This window comes from Diabrotica undecimpunctata, chromosome 1 (genome assembly GCF_040954645.1).
Source record: "Diabrotica undecimpunctata isolate CICGRU chromosome 1, icDiaUnde3, whole genome shotgun sequence".
NCBI lineage: Eukaryota > Metazoa > Arthropoda > Insecta > Coleoptera > Chrysomelidae > Diabrotica > Diabrotica undecimpunctata.
The window spans coordinates 162110978-162135507 of record NC_092803.1 but is presented as its reverse complement, the minus strand read 5'-3'; the positions used below and the strand labels follow the sequence as shown (position 1 = coordinate 162135507).

At 34.5% G+C, this 24530-nt stretch overlaps 1 protein-coding gene across 2 annotated transcripts in view; it reads right to left on the bottom strand.

The window, feature by feature from the left end:
* ftz-f1 (ftz transcription factor 1) overlaps positions 1-24530 on the bottom strand; it is a 520286-nt gene that overhangs the window by 204936 nt on the left and 290820 nt on the right. Inside the window, exon 2 of one of the 2 annotated variants that reach the window (XM_072520365.1) lies at positions 2159-2482. In XM_072520365.1, the coding sequence (XP_072376466.1) occupies positions 2159-2482 (324 nt within the window). Of the gene's footprint in view, positions 1-2158; positions 3065-24530 lie in introns of those variants that run through there. The other variant, XM_072520364.1, reaches the window with a different exon arrangement.

Below are 24530 nucleotides of genomic sequence, written 5' to 3'. Positions count from 1 at the left end.
CATCTTTGTGCTAAATTTTTATCTACATCTTATCATTTTATTATTATATACAACCACCTTTATTGCGATGACTTAGTGCTACAGCAAACAAAGAGCCTTAAAAGATTTTCCATTATTTTAATTAATCCAACAAAAAGCATTTAGTAAACACAAAAGTAGTTCGCTAATAATTCGGCAGATTTTATTTATAAACATAAATGTTTCATATTTTGAATTCTTTCCACACGCATATTGTGACGTGAGTACTTCATCGTGTATGACCTCATTTTTCGCTGTGACCTAATTTTTAATGATGCATATAAAAAAAATTGTTATGGTGAGAAATTTGTTGAAATATTTCGTTCTTGCCTAAATGTAATATTATTGTCTAGTGTAGTATTTATTAGAATATTTCTGAAAGACGTTGGTAAAAACACAGTAAAGAAAAACAACCTGTATCTTAGTTGTTACCTTACAGTAAAAAGCACATCGCAAATAAATAGCCATGGTGCAGGAATAAGAATGATGTTATTTGATCTTGTGTGAAAAATACAGTAAAATCTGAAAAAAAGTGGAGTGGACAGCAAAAAAGCAGAAAAATAAGGACGTCAGGAAAACTCATCAGAAATTGTAAAATAAATTGTAAACAATATGTATACTGGACTTAATCAGAGTATTATTAGTATAACACCCAAAAATAATAAAAGAAAAGATCCATAGATAATGCAAAATATTGAATATGGTACCTAAATTGGGAACATTAAATAATGACGAATCCTATACAGTCAAGAAAAGACATACAATCTATTATGTCTTCTTCTTAATAAACTTCTCATAAGCTCAAAAAACATATTTTCTATAATAAAAGACATTTTGTATGTTACGATAATCCCAAATGCTAAAATATGAAGGAAAATACATTGAAAATACCTAATACAAAAAACAGTATGGGAGAACGTAAAACACAGTATGGGTAAACGTTTGGGAGAAGTAAACTGAGAGACCAATCTCCACCAAAGTCATGAAATGAATAATTCTAGGGGTTGAACCACTGAAGAACCGATAATACAGAACTCTTTCTTGTGAATTCTATATGGCGTAGAATAAACAGGGTATCAGAGAAGAACTGGAAGTATAAGAGGCGATGTGATGGATTAGAACACAAAAGCGATATTGACGGGATGACACAAGATGGATAGCTAAGATGAGCTAAGATTCACAAACCAAACACGCAGAGGCAAGTAGGAAAACCATCTAAACGATAATGCAAGAGTTCTCAGCGCCTCAGAAGAAGGCTAAACATAATGGAGTAAGCAATACCTAGTTCTATAAAGAAGATAGGAAAAAGGAGATGTACAAACAATGTAAGGAACATTTTCCTTTAAAGAACAGATATCTTTCCAAAATAAGAGATTTTATCAGTATTGAACTGATGGAACATATGACGTAGACACCAATCACATGCTGTCATTACTTGTGTTGTAGAGACTTTTGTAAGTTGATTTCACGTAGTCAAATAAACTATTTTAAAGAAAGTCAACCCCAAATGCACTGCAAAAATGCCAAAACTTTCATGTCATGCTGTAAAATTTTTAAAAATGTACAAATTTTCAGTACTTATCAGTGAGGCAATTATTAAGACTAAATCATGAGATGGAATTTATTTTGTCTGCCATAAAGATTTCGAACCAATCATGAATATTATAAAAAGAATGCCTTCAAATGTTAAAATCAACGAAAAAAATGTGTTATGAATAATAGAAACTGATAAAACCACCAAATACTTAGTTAGCAAAAAAGTTAATTAACTTGGTTCTAGTGAGGGAGTTACTGTACTCTACTTCGGACATGTTTTAAACAAATTTGACGGATCAATATATACTATTGAGAAACATTGAACTATCATTATGGCAAAATTAGAATGGTGATTATATATTTGGTTTCCCGCCAAATTCAATATTTCTACATTTATTTTTGACATAATCGGTATATTTGTGAGGTTATGATTTCGATCAACAAAACATGTGATTGTTACTTTTCAAAAATTTTTCGTTTATTTAAGAAAAGTACTTTTGTAATTGCTTATTCTACAAAGATTTTTTCGTCAGTTTTGAATATATTTTATATACCAATTCACAGGTGTATATTAAATAGAGTAAATAAAAAGATAAAAACTCACCTTCTAGCTTCATCCCAACTTCCAGACATTTCTGAAACCTGCAAAAAGGGCACCTCTTCCTCTGGGTTTTGTCAATATGACAACTCCTTTCAGCGACGCACGTATAAACTTTCTTATTTTGCACGGTTCGTTTGAAAAATCCTTTACAAGATTCACAGGTAAGCAGGCCGTAGTGGTACCCCGAAACTTTATCCCCGCACACAGGACACAGTTCCTCAATTCCGTCTTTGGTGTCTGTAATGTCTCCAACACCGGTGAGGGAAGTGGCAGAGCCGGCTATCTGATAGCTGGGGCCCATGTCGATCCCAGACAGCGTGTTGACTCCTGTAGAAAACAAATAAGAAGGGTCAATATTATTCTGGGACATCATCATGGATTGTTGATAGTGATGTTGCATTCCCATAGTTTGCTGGCAGCTACTATAAGGGGTGGATATAGGGGGAGAGTTATACTGGGGCGGCAAAGGACTGGGGGCTTGGTTATTCATTGGGGAGTCGCTAGAGTTCGCGTTAAATGGGGACATATTCAAAGACAACAGCGAGGAGTGGCTCTCCATTTCGAGTAACATTTCACAAAATATCAGTCTACCTAAACGTCATAGTAAATAAAACACAAATACACTACACAGTTATATCCAGAAAAGAGTTGTAGTATAATCCAAAAAGTGGCACACACACGCGTTGCGTTGTTCAGTGAAATCGAAACCGTTTGTTATTATGAAAGAGTCGAAATAACATAATAGCAACTACCATCAACGATTCGCAAACTGTGAATGTAAACTGACCAACAGCAGCGGACGAAACGCGGCATCGGCACAACACCGCGAACTGCCGAAGTCTATCGACGATTGTAGTCTGCGTTCTCTCTCGTTCGTGTCGCCGCTAGCAGCACAGGGCCACAAATGATTAGGAGTCCATGCAATAAGTGAAAGTGAGTTCGGGACCAGTGACCTACTTTCCAATGAACCAGGTCTATGTTAGAGCTGTGGTGGTGTAGTCATACATACATACACACTTACATCACACACCAGCGCTGTTGCCGCTCCGTCCAACATTTTACTAGATACGGATAATTCGGACAAGGTTATTAGGATTTTGTTGGACATGACAGTGTAGGAGATTGCAAAAAAGTATTACACGATATATTTTAAATTACTGAGTGGGAAAAAAGAGCAACAATATTTAAACTAGTAAATAAAGGATACTTTTAACAAAACATTCCAATCTACGCTATTACTCTGTATTTTTAAATAATCAACTTGTCTTTATTTTCTATTGAAGAAGTGTATTTACATAGTGTATTTACTAATGTTTGCATGGACATCTTGTGGGATGTATCAAGGCACATTCAAACCGTTTCAGAAATTGTGTGTGATTTTAATATTAGATTTTTACTATTCTCTAACTTAAACAATATATGCCCAAGGGAGCTTTAAAATTTAACTGAGCTCTCAAGTAGGCCATGTATCTCTTTATTCCTGTAAACCAGTTCTTATTTTTCTTTCAATTATTTTGGTTAAATTTTTTTTTCTTTTGTTCATGTTTTCTTGATTTTTGCTTAAATATTTGCCTTCTACAATTTACAAGGCAAAACATACGATGAAAAGACCGACATGGGGAATCTAAAATTGCATTTTACAACATACCGATTCATCTAAGCATAATCCTTTCGTGAACTGGTTTCTTATACTCATAAAGAGTAAATAAAGATAAAGAAAAGACAAAGAAAAGTTAAAATTTGATTTCACGTATACTGCCTCTGCTTATTCGCTTATATGTATTTCGTCCTAACAGGAGTCATCAGAGAAACTGTGCAGTAGCTCAGAACGTGAAAACAAATCTTTTTCGTGAAAATTTAATATCAAAAAGTGGCTCTTTTTTAAATACCTTCAGAATCAATGTTGATTTAAAAGAGTGTATTTTCAGGTCAATTTAATGACGCTAATTCTGGAAAATTTTATGATCCGGATTCTAGATACCGAGATATCAACAACCATAGTTAAGCGGTAGTTATAGAAATGATGAGGTACGAGGTGCAAGCGCGCTGGAATATGTAACTAGGTCAGGTTTGATAAAATTTGGTTAGATTTAAGTTAGTTTGGTTCGTAAAAGCGAACTCTCTGACCTGTTTTTTTTTATGTAGCTGGCACTTGATTTTTAGTTCCCCTTAACACTTGAATATGCGAAGGCCAGATTAACAAGGTCAAGACTATTTTTGGTTGTTGATATCTCGGTACCTTGAATCTGGATCACAAAAACTCTTGCACATTAGTAACCAGCATTATCAGAAAATGCATTTTTTTAACACAAATTTATTTTGTTAGTATTTAAAAAAATTAGCCATTTTTGCCAAGTTTATTCGTTAATATCTCAGGAATTAAATATTTATGGCTAAAAAATATTATATTGGGGCTAAGCACCTTTGATTTGACTTATGATAAAAAAAAAACAGTACTATAACTATCTATAAATAGCACAAAAATGAACGCCAAAAAAGGACAAATTGTGGAACTGGTATATTAACGAAGAAAAGTGAGAAGCCACTCACGCATTAAAAATCATAAACTCTGAGAACAAGAAAAACATTCAACAATTCAAACATTTTGTAGCAAAATCCTTGGTTTTCAACAAAAACGGATTTTTTTTCAACAAAAATTAAAACTTATTTATATAATATATAAAAGTATGTATTTTACTAACTTTATCAAGGAATTAATGACAATTAAAAAATTATAAACGCCTAGTTTTGAAGTTTTGGATTCCAAAACAAAAGTCATTTTGATCGACCTAGATAGAGACTTAAAAGACAAAATAAAGTATTTATAACTGTTCAATTATTATCAGTAAATAAGATTTCATAGCCGAAAAGCTTTACAACAGTGTAAAAACTTTTTAACTAGTTTATGTCATAGAAACATCTATGTAAAATCAAATAAAAATAATGGTATTTTAAACCGCATGGAAAACACCGACCGTGGCAACGCCGCTTTCACTATTGGAGTAATAAAGTCAGGGGGAGCGGCGGTGGGGTATGGTGGGGATGTCCTACTGACCCACATACACTCGGCGCATCATGTGGATCTCGCGACGCAGGGCAGGACAGAGGAAAATAGAAGAGAAGTGGGAAGGAATCGAGGCGGCTAGCCCTTTACCTTCCGCACTTCTCCCTTAGTTTACCCGTTTATTTTGATATACACGTGTTCGCGATTAGGTGGGAGGGGCGCGGCGTCAGGACTTCGTGTTGACTTCTTGCAGCACAATGCGGCGGGATTTGCATAGTTTTGATAGAAAAACAGCCCGAGGTCGGCACTTGAAAGATTCAAATAATTTTGGATATGATATTACAAAAATTTTGAATTTAAATACGGAAGCAACGGGATATCTGGAACGAAAAATCTAAAACATTAAAAGCATAGGTACTACAAGGGTAAAAATATGGACGTTGAAGTAACTAACAGGTACGGTTGTTACGCGTGTAGGAGAGACTGATTAATATGCAAGAGGCACTAAGTACTAAAGGAGTTATTAGTGTTAGTGGGAAATAATGAAAAAGAATTAGGGCGAATAAAGTAGGGGGACAATTGAAGAAAAACATATAAAATTTGTACCATAGGTACGGTATAGTAAATTTGGATGGCTAAATTATTATAAAAAGATATAGTTTGAGGTATAAAGGATCAATATTAGGGACTATATGGAGATGCGTAAAGTGGTGGTACGAAATATTGGAAGAGAAAAGTTGAAACACTGCGGAGAAGCCCTTAAAGAAAAACATCTAAAGTAATAGATGCAGGTATGTAGGATCGGTAGGCTCTGATAAATAAATGGCTGGTAAAAGTTTATATTATACATTGCGCGTCATTAAAAAGAAGCCATTTTTTAATTTTTAAGAACCCTTCAAAAGATTGATTGTTATTAGATGTTTGTGTAATGTTATTCTAAAGCAGTATGCAACCATTTCTGCCAAAATGATAATTTTAATGCAAAATTTTTAAAGATTAACATTGCAAATTTTTTCTGTTTTCTTTATAAAAATTGCAATAGTCGTGATTTTTAATATTCTGTATTACCACCTCTACTTTGAATTACACTCCTTATTCGATTTAGCATTGAATTGGTTAAATTCTGGATGTTGTCTTGAGGAAAAGCTTCCCATTCTTCCATGAGCGCCAATCGAAGCTGCTCACGATTTATTGGAGCAGGTATTTGGTTTCTTACTCTTCGTTTGAGTTGTTCCCAAACATGCTCAATCGGGTTCAAAGCTGGACTTTGAGCAGGCCAGTTCATTTTTGGCACACTACTGACGGTTTCCAGGTATTGCGTTACTATCCTGGCTACGTGAGACCGCGCGTTGTCTTGCATGAAAATAAAGTTTTCGCCCACAAACTTAGCAAAAGGCATTGCATGTTCTTCTAGAATTTCGGTAATGTATCGGTGACCATTCAACGCTCCTCTATTAATAAACACTAGATCAATACAGCCTTCGAATGAAATGACTGCCAAAACATTACAGAATCTCCTCCAAAAGCAACACGTGCTCGTCGAGCACAAGCAGCATATCTTTCCCCACGTCTGCTGTACGTTTTGATGTGACTTTCTGATCCATAAAGAACCATCCTGGACTAATCACTAAACAAAACATTTGTCCAATCTTCTATCGTCCAATACTCGTGGTCTTTAGCAAACTCGAGTCGGCGTTGTCGATGTGCTGCTGTTAACAAAGGTCTCGTTGCTGGACAGCAAGCACTTAGATCAAATTCCCTCAACCTTCTTCTCACTGTAGAAATGCGGAATGTAAACCCGTGAGCATTTTGCAAACGGTTTTGGATTGCTCTAGCCGTAAAGAACGGTCTTCTCTGTCCGTCGTGATTTTTCTCGCGCCTGATCCTGGTCGTCGTTCGTGAGATCCAGTCTCTACGAATCATTGGTATGTTTTTTGGACCATACAACGACTGACCCCAAGCTGCCTGGCCACTTCTCTTTGACTGATTCCATTATCAATCAAAGTAAAAATTTAAACAGATCTAGCAAATCTCTCAGCCATAGTTTTAAAATTTGCACAAGGTCACTCTTTGAACAACTGTACACTAATGAAAGATTTTTGAAAAACAGAAGAGCCATATTCCAAGAAAAACAACACGTGCATTCTCCGAAGTCCTAAGACTGATATCAATTTTGCGAACCTTACCGATTACCCTTAATTGACCTATCGGCAACCAATGGCGGTGCCTAAAAGTGTTTCTGCATTGTGGGAGTTTATTTACAATAAAATAAATTATATTAACTTAAAATTATTAAAAATTTTTTATAAAATTCTAGGTGGCCTTTTTTTAATGACGCGCAGTGTAAAATTGTGATGATGATTTCACGGTTTTGGCTTTTAGCGTAACTTGGGATTTCGCTTGTTTCGTCTTTGTCTTACATTGAGTCCCTCAAAATTGTTTTTCTTTATTTTTTATTGTATCAGTGGTTAACATTATATTATTATTTTATATCTGATGGCAAAATATGGGCCAGTATATTCCATACGTCCGTGTAATAGGAAAAAGGAAACGGTGATTATAATATTGTCAAGTCGGGCGTTGATGTATACAACGTAGGTGGTATGATTGGTCTATTTACCCTATTATATACTTACGTTGATGCATTTTAACAGCTTTTCGAGGAAATTGTTTAAGGATTTCAAAATATTATCATCAAAGGATTATTTGAACGTCTGATAATGATGAATTTGATATCCAAATTAAATGTTATAAATTTGTGTTCATGCAGATATATAGAAAACAAAAAAATAGACTAGCTATTAGTCCAGGATATGACGGTACCTCTGAATTTTTTTATATGCATCGATTTGCTTGAAATTTTGACAGCAGTTAAAAAATAGCTAAAAGATCAAAGTCTAGCATATGGCAAAAAGTTAAAAAAAAACATGGTTGTTGCTAAAATAGGAATTTTAAGAAAAAAATATTCTTTAGAAATTTTTGGAAAAGTCAATATTAGAATTATTCGTGACTGTTTGTTTTTAATGTTTCTAAACGTTTTTTCGCGAATAACTCCAAAAACTTACGATTTTATCGGGAAAACTGATGGGATATAAAATTAAGCTTGTAAAACAGATTCGTTTTTATTATTACGGTATAGTTAACATTACCAAAGTTATGGCTGTTCGAAAGTAGACTTTTATTCATCGAATACAAAAATCCAAAAATGATGTTGAATAGTTTGAAGTTTTTCAAGGAAACCTTATCGAAACTTTTTTATAGATCTTAAAAAACCTTTAAAATGACCCTGGCAAAAGTGATTTGCATGCAAATTAAGGTAATTTATAAATAAAATAAAGTCCGCTTATATTTTTTGGGACGCAGAAAGTAACAAACTCACCCTCACCAAAACCACCCTGGCTAAAACGATTCGTTGCTCATTTACAATTTACTTCAGTTATATACAAACATTCTGGAAGTATAACTGGTTTAGAAGGTTTAGTTTTGGAAAAATCCGAGTTTAAAGTAAAGACACTATTTTCGGAAATTCTCAAAAAATCCAATTTTTTTCAAAATAACTCAACAACTAAAAATATACAGAAAAAATGCTACAATACAAATAACAGAAGAGATTTTTTACTGAAGATTTTAATTGTTTTTAATTCAATAGACTAAAAATTAAACGGGATATGATGGTTTATCTGTTGTATTCGCACTTGTTTAGCACCATCATCAAGCCCTTTCAGCGTCAACCTTTTTAAAACGAAGAGTTGGTAAAAAATTAATATACACCATTTTGTAGTTTATTAAACAAAAAAGAGTGAGATGCTAAGTTAAGCGCATACTATGGAGCGAGTGAGATGCGTATAAAATGCTCAGAGATCAAGTGAAATCAGTTTTAGAGCGGTGATATTAATCATATTAATAATATTTACTTTTGAAATTTTTATTAATGTCAAAATAATATCAATTATACTGTTTTTTGCAATTTTTGAAATTTCTTGCCATTGACCCCATTTTAATTTCATTCAATTTTTTTTGCCCATGTAGACTACTTGCAGATTTTTATCGATTTACTGGTCAAATGACAAACCTGTCAAATTCAGGCCAAAATAAATATCATTTGATACTAAATTTAATTATTATATAAACTGAATATGTTTAAAAATAATAATTGTATTTATATGAAATTATTTTAAAATGAGTATTATAAAAATTTAAACATGATTCAATGTTGTTAATCGGATGACATTTATGACTTTTATTTTAAATTTCGACAACCGTTACGAATCGAATCTTTTAGTGACAGATATTCTTTTAAATTTTTACCTCTCATGTAATGTTTATATTTTGTTAGTTATTTTTCATGCAGTTTTTTATTTAAACTTGCTTAGAGTAAATATGATGACTAGAAAGGAATTGATCGAGAGTAGTGAATCGATGTCAAGAACCGCTACTCTATGACGCTACCCTTGACGACGCCATCTTGTGGCGCTAGTTCCATGACGCTCGCCTCAGCATTTTACTGTAGAGAACAAAAAGTAATGCAATGATAGTATAGAAGCTTTGCTTCAAAATGGTTTCTTGTAATTTTTCTCTAAAATTTACAATTATCGAGGTATAAGCGATTTAAAATCTGAAAAACGCGAAAATGCACTATATGGTGCGTTTCTGTCGCACTTATACATATTATACGTACTTACGTTGAAAATTCGAGACATTTATTACAATTTTGTAACCACAAAATCTATTATTATAAATTTCAAAATCAATTATATTTAATAATAAATTACAAAATTTTAATAAATGTCAAAATTTGTTAGATTTTTTGCATAATTTCATATAATATGTATAAGTGTAAAGTGTAAGTGTAATAACACCCCCCTCATTTGGGTAAGTCGTATATGATCCTGTTTTTTTGCTTTAATCTCTTCGAAATATTATTAGAAATAATAATTACACAGATAAAAGAGGAACAGAAATTTGTGCCCGTAAAAATCATTGGTTTGACGATGAATGCCAGAAAGCAACAAAAGCAAAAAATGAAGACTACAGAAAGATGCTTACCCGACGAACTAGAACCACTGTAGAGAATTACCTGGCAAAGAGAAGAGAAGGAAAGAGGATACATAAAAGAAAAAAATGAAACCACCTAAATACGAAACTTAAATATATAGAAAACCTTAACAGAGAGATATAATTCAGAGCATTCTATAAGACAGTTAACATTAACAGAAAAGAATTCAAGGCAACCACAAGACAATGCAGAAGTCAAAATGGCGATCTATTAACAACAAGGAAAGATGTATTGAGTAGATGGGTGGAATACTTTAACTAGGCACTTAATATGGAGGAAGAAGAAGAAAACCTGGAAGACGAAAAAAAGATGAGGTAAGGGGAACAGACGAGAGGGAGGATGAACCACCAACGATTCTTGAAGTTAAAGATGCAGTTAAAAAACTAGCCAGAAACAAATCACCTGGAATAGATAATCTCCCAGCTGAACTATATAAAGAAGGTGGTCATGATACCCTCATGATATTACAGCAGCTTATAAGAGAAATATGGACACAGAAAGGAGATATCTTTGAACGCTCTAACCACAGAGGAATTACGCTTCTAAATGCAGCGTATAAAATATTTTCCACCGTACTACGTCACCGTATGGCACCACATGCAGAACGGATAGTAGGAAAATACCAGGCTGGTTTCATAGGTGGTCAATCGACAATTCATCAGATTGCAACCCTAAAACAAATTTTGGAAAAAGCACTGGAATATGGCATTGATACTCATCACATATTTATAGACTACATAGCAGCCTACGACTCTGTGAATAGAAGAGAAATATTCAAAGCAATGAAAGAGCTAGGAATGTACCCTCTCGATGATCGATTGAAGGTTACACAAAGAACGGTACTAGGCTCGGGCTTCAGTCTGGTAGAGGTATCTTGGTCGGGGTTCTTGTTACAGCTCAAATATCACGGATCAATTAAGGAAGTACTTACGACACAAAGACAAGAAGTTAGAAGAGAAGATAAGAGATAAGAGAAGAAAAGTTATTTGGGCACCACCCTATTTTTAGAGGAACAGGGAAACCTTAAGGCATAGAGAATACGATAATGAGAAAGATAAGATACAGTTAAGATACGCGAGAATAAAATAAACCGTGAGAGGAAAGGTATCTTGATCGTGCGGTACACACTCAATATTTCGACACAGATACACTAATTATACGATAAAACAAATAACATAAATCAGTAAAAATGCCTGAAAGAGATACACCATGCACAATAATATATATTCATATCATAACATTAAAAATAAAAAGCAAAAGGTTCGTCAACAAAATTATATTGAGGTATATAAAAAAAATACACTATAACAATCTTTACGACACAGTTAGATGACACGAGATAAGTGATTGATTAATTTATAATCGAATAAAAACAAAAAATATCTTTTTTGGGAAAATAATTCTGCATAACGTAGTATTCTCAAGAATAGAAGAAAGCAAGGGACATTATAATAGTCAATATTCGTCAAACAAATTATTATTATGCCTTGAGAACACTTAAACGTTTACCAAAAATTTTTTTTATTGAATGTGATCACCTCAAATCTATATATGAAATTTAACATAAATATACCCTACATTAATATAAAAGAAATGGTCCGTAATTTATACATATATTATATCGTAGGTTCAAACTCATAATAGTTCGTTCCGTTTAACCATAAACAGCAAGGTCACTAAACTAAACGTTGTAAATCAAATTCTTACGGTTTAGGTATCAAAGTTGAGCTTTAGTCAATAAAATTTACTACTCACAATTAATATGCCACAGGTGGATACAGATAGTGGCGTTAGGCCTTCAATAAAGTCACTTGACACTTGGTCCTCGGCAACAGGTAGCTACAGCAACGAATTACGGTTTTCAATCAGTAATTCCTCGGGTTGATTTCGGCAGACGAGAAGATAAACAGCCAAACAGGAATAGCACAGGTAATAATCGGTAGTAGAGATGAATGATGAATAATGCACAATGAATAGTGAATATTAAATAATGGCTAATGGCTAATGGCTAATCGTTAATGGCTAATGGTTAATCGGCAAACAGAAGTGACCTCGTTCCTTCGAAGTGGAACACGTCTGTTGGACAAAAGAGAAAATATTTAATATAGGACTCACTGTGTAAAGATAAATAAGGGTGAATTGAAAATCCACTTACCGCCGATTGTCGAAGATAAGACCGCTTGCCACAGGAACCAACTTGGAAATGAATATCGGATTGTGAATTTAGAAGGGCTTAGACAAGCGAAGGTTGAAAATAGGGAAGGGATATTGGCTGAAGGATGCCACGCGAAATTGACATTAAATAACCGGGATATTGGGGTTCATTTTCGTAGCGTTTACCAATAGAAAGTAAAGTTTCTACGAAAAACAACTCTTCTGATTTTCTGAGAAGGTAGCTCGGAGATTTCACAATAGGTCCTTCTTCCTTTGTTATTAGGAAAGATTTTTATGTAGCAAAACAAGATAAAAAGAAGAAGAAACATTTGGCGAAGTTATTTCTTTGTTAAAAAAGGCGTAACAAAACGAAGGTATGCAGGCATGGGCGGCGTGAAAATAGTTTATTAAAGGGAATAATTTAAAGAAATTATGAACATGCTTCACAGCCCTTTCCACGATGTAAACTGGGTGTACTGAGTTTGCATCGGAACTGTGAAACAAGGAAGCATGGGAGAACTATCGTAAAGACAAGTTGAGAAAAACAAGGAAAGTTTACGTTACTACGATAACACATACGTACAATATGACCAAGTAACATTATAACATAACATAAACGATACACTAAATAGTATCTATCTAACACAATAGACAAAACATAAAAGTAATTCTACAAGTTTTACAAAAGTTATAAAGGTATATGCTTAATAATTATAATTTTTACAAAAGGTATGAAAGTACAAGCTTAATGAATTTATTTAACCTATATAATATTTTTATACAACTATGTTAATATATACACTTATGTGTCAAAAGGTATAAGAGGGTATCCGCTCGATATTGTTACAGCAAAATAGGACACGTAAGGCAAACAAGGCAATATGGAGATCGTTAAACAATGAGCGAGAGAGTGAGTTCGTCGCGAGATTGTTAACGTGAGGCACCTTGGTTTAAATAACACTGTATCAATAGATAGTCCGAGTATTTTGCTTAGATATCATCACTAGAAAGATAGACTTAACCTAGTTTCAGTGGTGTAAGAAGATAGCTAAAAATCCATATAACGGTACTTATTGAAATATAAGCGGTAATAATAGACGATTAATATGCCAACGTTTTTCGTAACCCGGCATAAAGGTAATAAGACTAATGTTAAGTTTTGGTTAGGTAGGTAGGGAGTTTGTAACTAACAAGGAGAATTGTAATGAGGATTTGCGTACTTAGTATCTCTTAATGATTATCAAAAGTCTATGCAGTATTAACAAGAGATTGAGATTTAATAGAGTTAAAAATTATATTTCAGTAATGTGGTTGCAAAAACCCGAGGTTTAGGAGCAGGGGGTACATATGGTACATAATTTTTCAGGTGCACATAGGGTATTTATTCTGGTATTGATGGGACTAACCTCTTAGGCACCAAAATTAACACTAAGAGAGTCATTTAATTGGCCTCATTCCGGTTGAAGAACGACTGAATTCTTACCACAGATGGTCAATAGAAACTAGGATCCAGATACTATTTTCGGCGAGTCAACTGGCGAACGTCCGCTAACATCAGTCCTAGCCTTCCTCAGTGCCTAGTATCTCTGGCAGATGCTGATCTCTATGACGAAAAGGGGTAGAGAAGATGTTATTTCTATGTTGGGTCTCACATCAAAAGTTAAACCAAGTAGGAAAGAGAGTACTACACGATTTGGGAATTCTAAACACGACAGAGATGTCACAGCCGGACAGTGTGTTTAGGGATTTAGGGGAAGTCTTGTTAGAAACACTGTATCAGTAAAGATAAGGTATAAGGCAATTGTACTTTTTAGAAGGTAAAGGCAAGAAAATCTTAGGTTTTCTTAAATAAGGTAGTCCTTAATTATTCCATTTGGAGTCAAGGTAGTTTTATTCAAGATACGATATGTTTCCAATTTTCTTTGGAAGGTAAGGTGTGTTTCTAACAGATAAGGTACCCTTCAATTTTCATTTGAAGGTAAGGTAAATCTTTTCCAATTTTTGTTGGAAGATAAGGTATATTTTCAACAGATAAGGTACCCTTCAATTTTCATTTGAAGGTAAGGTAAATTTTTCGTTGGAAGGTAAGGTATATTTCCAACAGGTAAGATATCCTTACATTTTTATTTGAAGATAAGGTAAAAATTTTTAAATAAAGGTAACACGATAAGATTTCTTCGCTTGTAAGGACTACAGCACAGCCTATATAACGATTATTTTATCAACGCAATGAGGTAAGGTGTGTTATAAGATAGGACGAAAAATTTAAGGTAAATCGCATGACGTCGAAAGTAAAAATAAAGACATAGATAAGTAGAAATCAAAGCAATTAAGACTAACCATGAATTATAGGGGTCTCAACAAACATCAATTTACATGGACAGGTAAGATACATCGGTAGAAAGACATGAGAGGTGTTTTCACGAATCTTGTTACAACAATGTATGTATGAGTGTCAGATAAGAAATAGTAGGAAATAGTAAAATAACCGTTTTTACTACAGACGTATTATAACATATATAGATATGGGAGGTAAAAGTTCCTAGTCAATAAAGTTAGATGTGGGCGTTAGACGACAGTTACAAAAGGTATAATATATATATTTCTAGCATGGTAAATAGTTATTCTTGCTCATTTTCTGAGACTTCGGAATCAAAAGAGTCACTATAACACGGCTTTAAATCTTTTATATGCCAGCGTCCAGCATTAGTACCATCTTCGTTTTTTATTTGATACACCAGACGAGAGAATTTTTTAGATATTGTACCCTTGACATACTTGGGAGCAAGCTTAGACATGAAACGTTTTGGAGCACTACTAAGAACAATATTTTTGCGCCACACGGTATCACCAACAGAAAATTGAACATCTCGTTTGCGGAGATTATAGTATTTGGCATTCCTTTCATAGGCTTTAGATAGGTGGGTTTGGACTTCCTTGAAGACAGTTGACAGTCCAGTTATTTCAGAGGCATATTCGTCTCTGTTACCGGGAGAGAATTCGATATTTTGGAGCTGGTCATAGGGACGATTATAATAATCTCCTAATAAGGGAACGTTGCGGGCAAAATTCAGAAAAGCTGGGGAGTGTTGAGTAACTTCATGGCGGGCGGTATTAATAGCTTGTTGAATTTTAAAAATTTCTCTATCCCATTCGGAATGTTCGGTAATATAGCTGCGAATAGCGGTACAAATGGTACGATTACTTCTTTCTACGAAGTTGCATTGGGGGGAATAAACGGCAGTGAACCAGATTTTTTGAACTCTGTATTCATGACAAAGATTCTTAAGAATTTTGCTATTAAAATTAGAGGCATTGTCGCATATGATGTGTTGGGGAACACCGAAAGTTAAGAAAACATTATTTTCTAGGAAGTTAGCGACATTCTGAGCGGTAGCTTTGCGTAGGGGTTGTATTAACGTATATTTAGAGAACCAGTCAGTCACGACGAGTAACCAAGAGAAACCTTTTTTACTGCGCGTGAGGGGACCGATAAAATCAATAGCAATTATTTGCCACGGGAACTCGGCTTTCTTCTGATTTCCCATTAAACCCATTTGAGGAACATTTGGAGCTTTCTGTGCTCCACAGACTTGGCAAGAACGAACGTATTTGAGGACGTCTCTCCTCATCTTCGGCCAGTAAAATCTCTCTTTGACCCGGGATAAAGTTTTAAAATAGCCTAAATGGCTACAAGTAGGAGGTTCATGACAGGATTTGAGAACGTCGTGTTTCTGGGGAGAAGGTACTAAAATTTTCCATTCTATTTCGTTAGATTTAAAAGGTAGACAGGTAGGTACATACTTATAAACATATTCATTTTCTACTTTCCATTGGGGGAAGTTATCTGGATTAGCGATAATTTTTGACCGTAAGTTATCGTACCAGGGCTCGATTCTATTTAGATCGACATCGAGAGAAGCTAATTCGGGACTTACAGGAGTTTCGTCCAGAGGGACTTGTTCGTGCATTCTACTGAGTGCATCCGGTACTTTATGGCAGGATCCCTTTCGGTGAACAAGAGTAAAGTTATGTTGTTTGAGGCGCATGGCCCAACGACAAAGACGACCAGAGGGATTTTTGAGGGTAGTCAACCAGAGAAGGGAATAGTGGTCAGTGATGACGGTGAACTTGGTTCCTTCAACGTACGGACGAAATTTTTCAATGGCGAAAAGGACGGCAAGGCACTCACGTTCTGTGACAGAGAAATTTCGCTCGGCTTTAGTCAGAGATCGACTAGCGTAACATATAACTTGTTCGCTATCATCTAATTTTTGCGTCAAAACAGCTCCAACTCCAGTATCACTGGCGTCGGCTTGAACGACGAAGGGTTTCGAAAAATCTGGTTGAACCAGTACGGGGGCAGATACTAAGGCTTGCTTGATTAAGATAAAAGACTTTTCAGCTTCAGGATTCCAAGTAATGGTTTGTTTCTTTTCTTTTCCTTTACCCTTTAGGAGATCGTTTATTGGAGAGACAAGGGTAGAGAAATTTTTAATAAAACGGCGGTACCAAGAGCAAAGTCCAATGAAGCGTTTAATTTCGGTAGTGTTTGTAGGTCTGGGATAGGTTATCATAGCAGATATTTTTTCGGGGTCCGACCGAAGAGAATTATCACCAACGATATAACCGAGAAACTTAAGGGAAGTTTTGAAGAACTCGCATTTATCTACGTTAATGGTAAGATTTGCGTCCTTTAGCTTTTCTTTAACTTTAGAAAGAAGAGAGATATGTTCTTCAAAGGTAGGGGAACATACTATTATATCGTCAAGATAACAAAAAATAAAGGGTTCGAATTCAGGTCCGAAAATTGCATCTACTAGACGTTGTTGTGTTTGTGCTGAATTACACAAACCGAAAGGCATAACGGTAAATTGGAATAACCCTCGACCTACTACGGCGAAAGCAGTTTTTTCACGAGATGATTTTTCCAAGGGGATTTGCCAGAAAGCTTTCTTAAGATCAATAGACGAGATAAATTTTGCACCTCGTAAAAGAGAGAGGATCCTATCGATATTTGGAAGCGGGTAGGTGTCATGTTTAGTGACATCGTTTAAAGTACGACCATCAAAACAAAAACGAAATTCGTCATTTTTCTTCCTAACCAACAAAACGGGTGAACACCAAGAACTACAACTGGGTTCTATCACACCTAGCTGGAGCATTGAATCTAGTTCCTTATTTAAGATATTCGACATATATGGAGACATAGGGAAAGGACGTCGCTTGAATGGTTTTGAGTCGCCTGTATCTATTGTCATTTGAATTTTATTTGTGCGGCCTATACCTTCAGCGCTACTAACTTCGTTAAAGTTATTAATAATTTTGTTCGCTAAGGTACGGTCGGTTGGACTAAGAGATTCTAACGAACAAAGATGCGGGAAGATAGCTTCTGGATTGGCCATAGGAAAAGGATGATTTGGTTTGTCGGACTTAGTATTCCATTGGTTGGTATTAAAATCAATTGAGAGACAAAATTGTTCAGCAAAATTACTTCCAAGGATAAAAGAACACGGTAAAGAAGGCACTACAAGGCATTGAATTACTCTAAAGACATTATCGGCAAGAATAGGTAAATCTATGAGACCAGTTACTTTTTTATTGGAACCGTCTGCTAGAGAAACTGTCGAGTTAACGGATTTATTTATTGGAATTTTATTTTGATTAAGAAAAGCGAGACCTTGTTGTCCGGCACACGTAATGGAACAACCGGTATCCAATAGTACAGTAAAATCTTGATTGTAGATATTTACAGATATGTAGGGTCTTTTATCAGTCTTTTTAGAGATCACAAGGGGACAGACTTTATTATGAGAAGGAAGACGATAGAAGTTTCTAACTTCCGTAAGGTAATTTTTCCACTCATTTTCGGTAAAGCGGTAGGAGTTTCTATGCGAAAAGTCTCGGTTCTTATTCCATTGTTTTCGCTGACGGGAGTTAAAGGTACTTCGGTGAGATGTAGGAGAACGGTAATCTCGAGGTAAATTATTCTGAATTCTATTTGAAGAATAACTGGAGGATCGGGAGATATCGGACTTTTTGGGATGTCTGGGAATAGAATAGCCGATAGTATTTATTCCGTACGTTAGTTTTTTGGAGGATTACAATTTGTACATTGTGGGAAGGTAACTTGAGATTTTCCACATCGATAACAAAATATTTTCCTCGGACGACGACATTCACGGTGACTGTGTCCTTTGCCTTGGCAATTCCAACACGCAGTGGAAGAGTTTGGCTTAGAAGTTAAGGGAGGTACGTAATTCTTGCCTAAAGAACGGTTCGTGGGAAAGGTATTACTAGAAAAATTGTTTCTAGACTGAAAATGTCTCGGAGGGTTTCTCTGGGCATCCCTTTGGTTTTCTACGCTAGAAATAGAAGGAGAGTCACGTTTGAAAACTGAGGCAGCATTTATTTCGACGGTATTAATGAGAGAAGATAATTGGTCTACGGTATCCACCGTACTAGTGGCTATCATAGTAGAATATTCCGGTAGGAGATTTGAACGAATATAAGAGATTATGGTTTTTTCGGAGGGCTGTCTCGGTAATCTCTTTATTAAATTAAGTATGTCTGCTTGATACAGAACGAAAGGTTCATTTTTTCTTTGCTTACGGCTTTTGATCTGATCCCACAGTTCGTCTTCATAGCCATGCGGAAGGAATGTGAATTTAAGTAATTCGACCAGTTGTGGCCAAGAGGTAAGTTTAGATTTAACGCTGCTAAACCATTTAGCTGCGTTACCTGAAAAAAATTCCACGGCAGATCGGAAAAGTATCGCATCGGGAATATCACGCGATTCAGCAAGATTTTGAATTTTTTCCAAGACACTAAATAGATGCTTAGGATCACCGGAAAATTTAATATTCCAATCACCTACATTGACAGGAGTATTAACATGGACGATAGGGTTAATGGCTGGCATAGGAGCTTGTGAAGTTAAAGGTATATATGCAGGATTCGAGTCGGTAGTGATTATTTTATCATCTAGGTTTGCTTCTAACAGAAGGCAGGTAGAGATAGCTTCGTCTTTAAAATTCGATTCCACAGGTTTCTGTGGATCTGGGGTTAGACGTTGTAGTCTTAGGGAAAGATGCAATAAATGGGCCTTTGTTCTTTTGTAGACAGAATCACTAGGGTTTCCTTCAAATTCAGAAATAAGATTTTCGACTTCGGAAAAGATAGTTTCGATCTGGCTTGATTCATCTTCAAAGATAAGGGGATTTTCCGTTAGATCGATAATCGGAGTGGCTTTCTGAAGGGCTTTCTTAAGGATAGATTTTTTTTCGGAAAGAGTTCTATTTGACTTAATACCTCTGATTTTCAGTTCGTAATCGATCTGATTTACCTTGAGATAAGAGATAACAGAAGAATCCATTTTTAAACTCGTTTAGATAAAAAATAGTCGAGAGAAGAGAAGATACTTATATTTGAAGACTGCGTTGCGGTGCTATTTTTTACCATTTAGCTACCACATTGGACGATATTTTCTTGCTGTTAGCTACCACATTGGGCGCCATTCTTTTCTGTGTACCCTCTCGATGATCGATTGAAGGTTACACAAAGAACGGTACTAGGCTCGGGCTTCAGTCTGGTAGAGGTATCTTGGTCGGGGTTCTTGTTACAGCTCAAATATCACGGATCAATTAAGGAAGTACTTACGACACAAAGACAAGAAGTTAGAAGAGAAGATAAGAGATAAGAGAAGAAAAGTTATTTGGGCACCACCCTATTTTTAGAGGAACAGGGAAACCTTAAGGCATAGAGAATACGATAATGAGAAAGATAAGATACAGTTAAGATACGCGAGAATAAAATAAACCGTGAGAGGAAAGGTATCTTGATCGTGCGGTACACACTCAATATTTCGACACAGATACACTAATTATACGATAAAACAAATAACATAAATCAGTAAAAATGCCTGAAAGAGATACACCATGCACAATAATATATATTCATATCATAACATTAAAAATAAAAAGCAAAAGGTTCGTCAACAAAATTATATTGAGGTATATAAAAAAAATACACTATAACAATCTTTACGGCACAGTTAGATGACACGAGATAAGTGATTGATTAATTTATAATCGAATAAAAACAAAAAATATCTTTTTTGGGAAAATAATTCTGCATAACGTAGTATTCTCAAGAATAGAAGAAAGCAAGGGACATTATAATAGTCAATATTCGTCAAACAAATTATTATTATGCCTTGAGAACACTTAAACGTTTACCAAAAATTTTTTTTATTGAATGTGATCACCTCAAATCTATATATGAAATTTAACATAAATATACCCTACATTAATATAAAAGAAATGGTCCGTAATTTATACATATATTATATCGTAGGTTCAAACTCATAATAGTTCGTTCCGTTTAACCATAAACAGCAAGGTCACTAAACTAAACGTTGTAAATCAAATTCTTACGGTTTAGGTATCAAAGTTGAGCTTTAGTCAATAAAATTTACTACTCACAATTAATATGCCACAGGTGGATACAGATAGTGGCGTTAGGCCTTCAATAAAGTCACTTGACACTTGGTCCTCGGCAACAGGTAGCTACAGCAACGAATTACGGTTTTCAATCAGTAATTCCTCGGGTTGATTTCGGCAGACGAGAAGATAAACAGCCAAACAGGAATAGCACAGGTAATAATCGGTAGTAGAGATGAATGATGAATAATGCACAATGAATAGTGAATATTAAATAATGGCTAATGGCTAATGGCTAATCGTTAATGGCTAATGGTTAATCGGCAAACAGAAGTGACCTCGTTCCTTCGAAGTGGAACACGTCTGTTGGACAAAAGAGAAAATATTTAATATAGGACTCACTGTGTAAAGATAAATAAGGGTGAATTGAAAATCCACTTACCGCCGATTGTCGAAGATAAGACCGCTTGCCACAGGAACCAACTTGGAAATGAATATCGGATTGTGAATTTAGAAGGGCTTAGACAAGCGAAGGTTGAAAATAGGGAAGGGATATTGGCTGAAGGATGCCACGCGAAATTGACATTAAATAACCGGGATATTGGGGTTCATTTTCGTAGCGTTTACCAATAGAAAGTAAAGTTTCTACGAAAAACAACTCTTCTGATTTTCTGAGAAGGTAGCTCGGAGATTTCACAATAGGTCCTTCTTCCTTTGTTATTAGGAAAGATTTTTATGTAGCAAAACAAGATAAAAAGAAGAAGAAACATTTGGCGAAGTTATTTCTTTGTTAAAAAAGGCGTAACAAAACGAAGGTATGCAGGCATGGGCGGCGTGAAAATAGTTTATTAAAGGGAATAATTTAAAGAAATTATGAACATGCTTCAGGAATACCAAATCAGTTAGTAAATTTAACAAAACTAACTCTTAAAAAAGTTGAATGTAGAGTACGAATTCAGGGGGAACTGTCTGATCCTTTTATAACAAATAATGGGCTGCGCCAGGGAGACCCTCTCTCCTGTATGCTGTTCAATCTAGCTCTGGAGAAAGTAATACGTATGTCACAAATTACAACCACTGGTTCAATATATAATAAATCAGTGAAAATCCTGGTCTATGCTGATGATATCAATATTGTTGGGAGAACGGAAAACGCTGTAATAGATGCGTATGGAACATTAAAAGAATCAGCTACAAAAATGGGTTTAATAATAAACACCAACAAAACGAAGTATATAAAAATAAACACGCAACCACAAATCCTACGACCACTCGTTATAGAAAACGACGTCATCTAAGCAGTGAACGAAATTGTATACCTGGGAGCGCTCCTTAACACTGAAAATAATACTATCTGAGATAAACCGCAGGATTTGCACGGCCAACAGATGCTATTTTGGGCTCAATCTCCTTAAATCCACAATTATATCGAGAAATACAAAAATAAAACAAAAAGAGAAATCAAACGATTTCTACTTAGCGAAACCGAATTCAAATCTTAACCACTGTGTTTCCTAAAATTTGCGAAACAAACAGCTGGATAAATTATAACAAAAATAAAACTCTACAAAACCATAATACGGCCAGTCCTAACATATAGTTCAGAGACCTGGACTCTAACAAAAAGTAATGAAAACATGTTAGGATGTTTCGAAAGAAAAGTACTAAGGCGAGTCTATAGAGCAGTGAATGACATTGGAGTGTGGAGAAGACGATACAACTTCGAACTTTATAGAAGGACGTCTGAGGTGGATAGGACATGTAATGCGGATGGAACAAAATGACCCAGCTAGAAAACGCTCCTTGATAGACCCATTGGTCAGAGAAGAAGAGGAAGACCCAGAACAAGGTTCCTTGATAACATCGATGAAGACATGAGAAATATGGAAATACTTGCTTGGCGGAGAAAGGCGATGGATAGGGACCACTGGAGAGAAATTCTTGAGGAGGCTAGGACCCACGCAATGTTGTAAAGCCAGAATGATGATGATGATAATAATTACACTATGCGGGCACTAAAAGATGGTCTATTTTTTTTATTTCACAATTTGTGGTAACAATTTAAAAATTCAATTTTTTTTCTTTTTTTGTTGCTATAATATCGGCAGCTATTCATTTTACAAAAATTTTGTGAAGACAAAAAATTTCTAATTAAATCTTCTAATTAAATAATCTTGTTCAGGTATTTAAAAAACACATAGAACCTTCAAAATTTACCCAGAAAATATTTTTAATATAAAAAAAAACATTACACAAGATTTCAGCATAATAAATCAAGTAGTTTTCGCAAAATAACGTTGCAATCTGAATTGGAAAAAAGTTATTAATTTTTAAAATTATTAGAGCCAACAAATAATGAATTTAAGTTTTCAAATAAATCGAAATCATTGAAAGCCGTTGAATAGTAGAGCCTAGGGAATTTTTTTAACAACTGTACAATTTTTCTTATTTTTTGTATCTAACATAAATAAAATTATATGAATATTTAATATTTTTACATTTAAATAGTTTATATTAAATGACTTAATAAGTAATCGATCCAGGATTAAATAAATTATTTTTTTACGAAATTATTTATTTCTGAAATTATTATTTATTTAAAATTAATATTTAGAAGTGAATGTATGTAGATTAATTGATAAAAAATACTACAGTACAATTTTGCAAGTGAATATTCATTTATACGTAAAAACTTGGAAAATCAGTAATTATACGCTTTTAAAAGTATTATATTTGAAAATTTTAACCCACGTGATCCCAGTTTAAAAAAATTATCAAAATTGGTCCACTAAAAGCTGAGATAAATGAAATTAGAGAGTTGATGTTGAAAATTGAAAAAAAAGTGGAACAGTAGGCGTTACTGTAACTTTTCTGTATTTTTAAAATTTTAATATTTTTAAAATTTAATAAAGTAATTTTATTATTTATTTATTTTTTATATTTTAAACAAATTCAATTGATTATTATGTTTGCTCCTAATGTCTCCTGTTAACATATTAACAAATATACGTTGTTTACTTTTGATATACCTATCAAATTCAGACCAAATATTAAATTAATTATAAAATACAAATACACCGTATATTTCCATGATCTTTCTTGTTTGCACTTTTTTTACTATCCCATTGGAAATATTATTGTCCCAGTGCATTAAATATAGCTTTTATGAATGTTATCCTCTTTATCAAAAATGTTTTTTTAAACTTCCATTATTACCTTGAGATCCATGGACCAGATTGCTTTGATACGACTGGGAATTGTAGGAAAATCGATTTTCTGCGTTCATTTAAACGCCACAGGGGGCGGTCTCGGGAAGCTTCAAATAATACTCTTCAACGGGATATGACAACTAAAATAACCGCAGTTTTTTTGCTGTACATGCCTCGATTCTGCGGTGAACAGTTTAATTAGAGTTTACAAGAAGAGTAATTGAATTCGTCTATTTTTAGACGTATCGGAGCTTTGAAAAAATAAATTAATATAAAAAATTATATGGCTAGTATGGTCTTTCTCGATTTTATTCCTATGTCTCCAGTCCAAGGATTATTTAAGGCAACATTATAAGAAATAAAGAGCAGTGTAACAGTCTATTCGTCAAAGATTTGACCTATAAAAAGAATACGAACAAGATGAATTTTGCTGAGAGTGTCAATTTTGGGACCCCAAAAAAGATGCAAAAAATTCACCACTCCTACCCCCGGCTTCCCCTAAAACACCTCC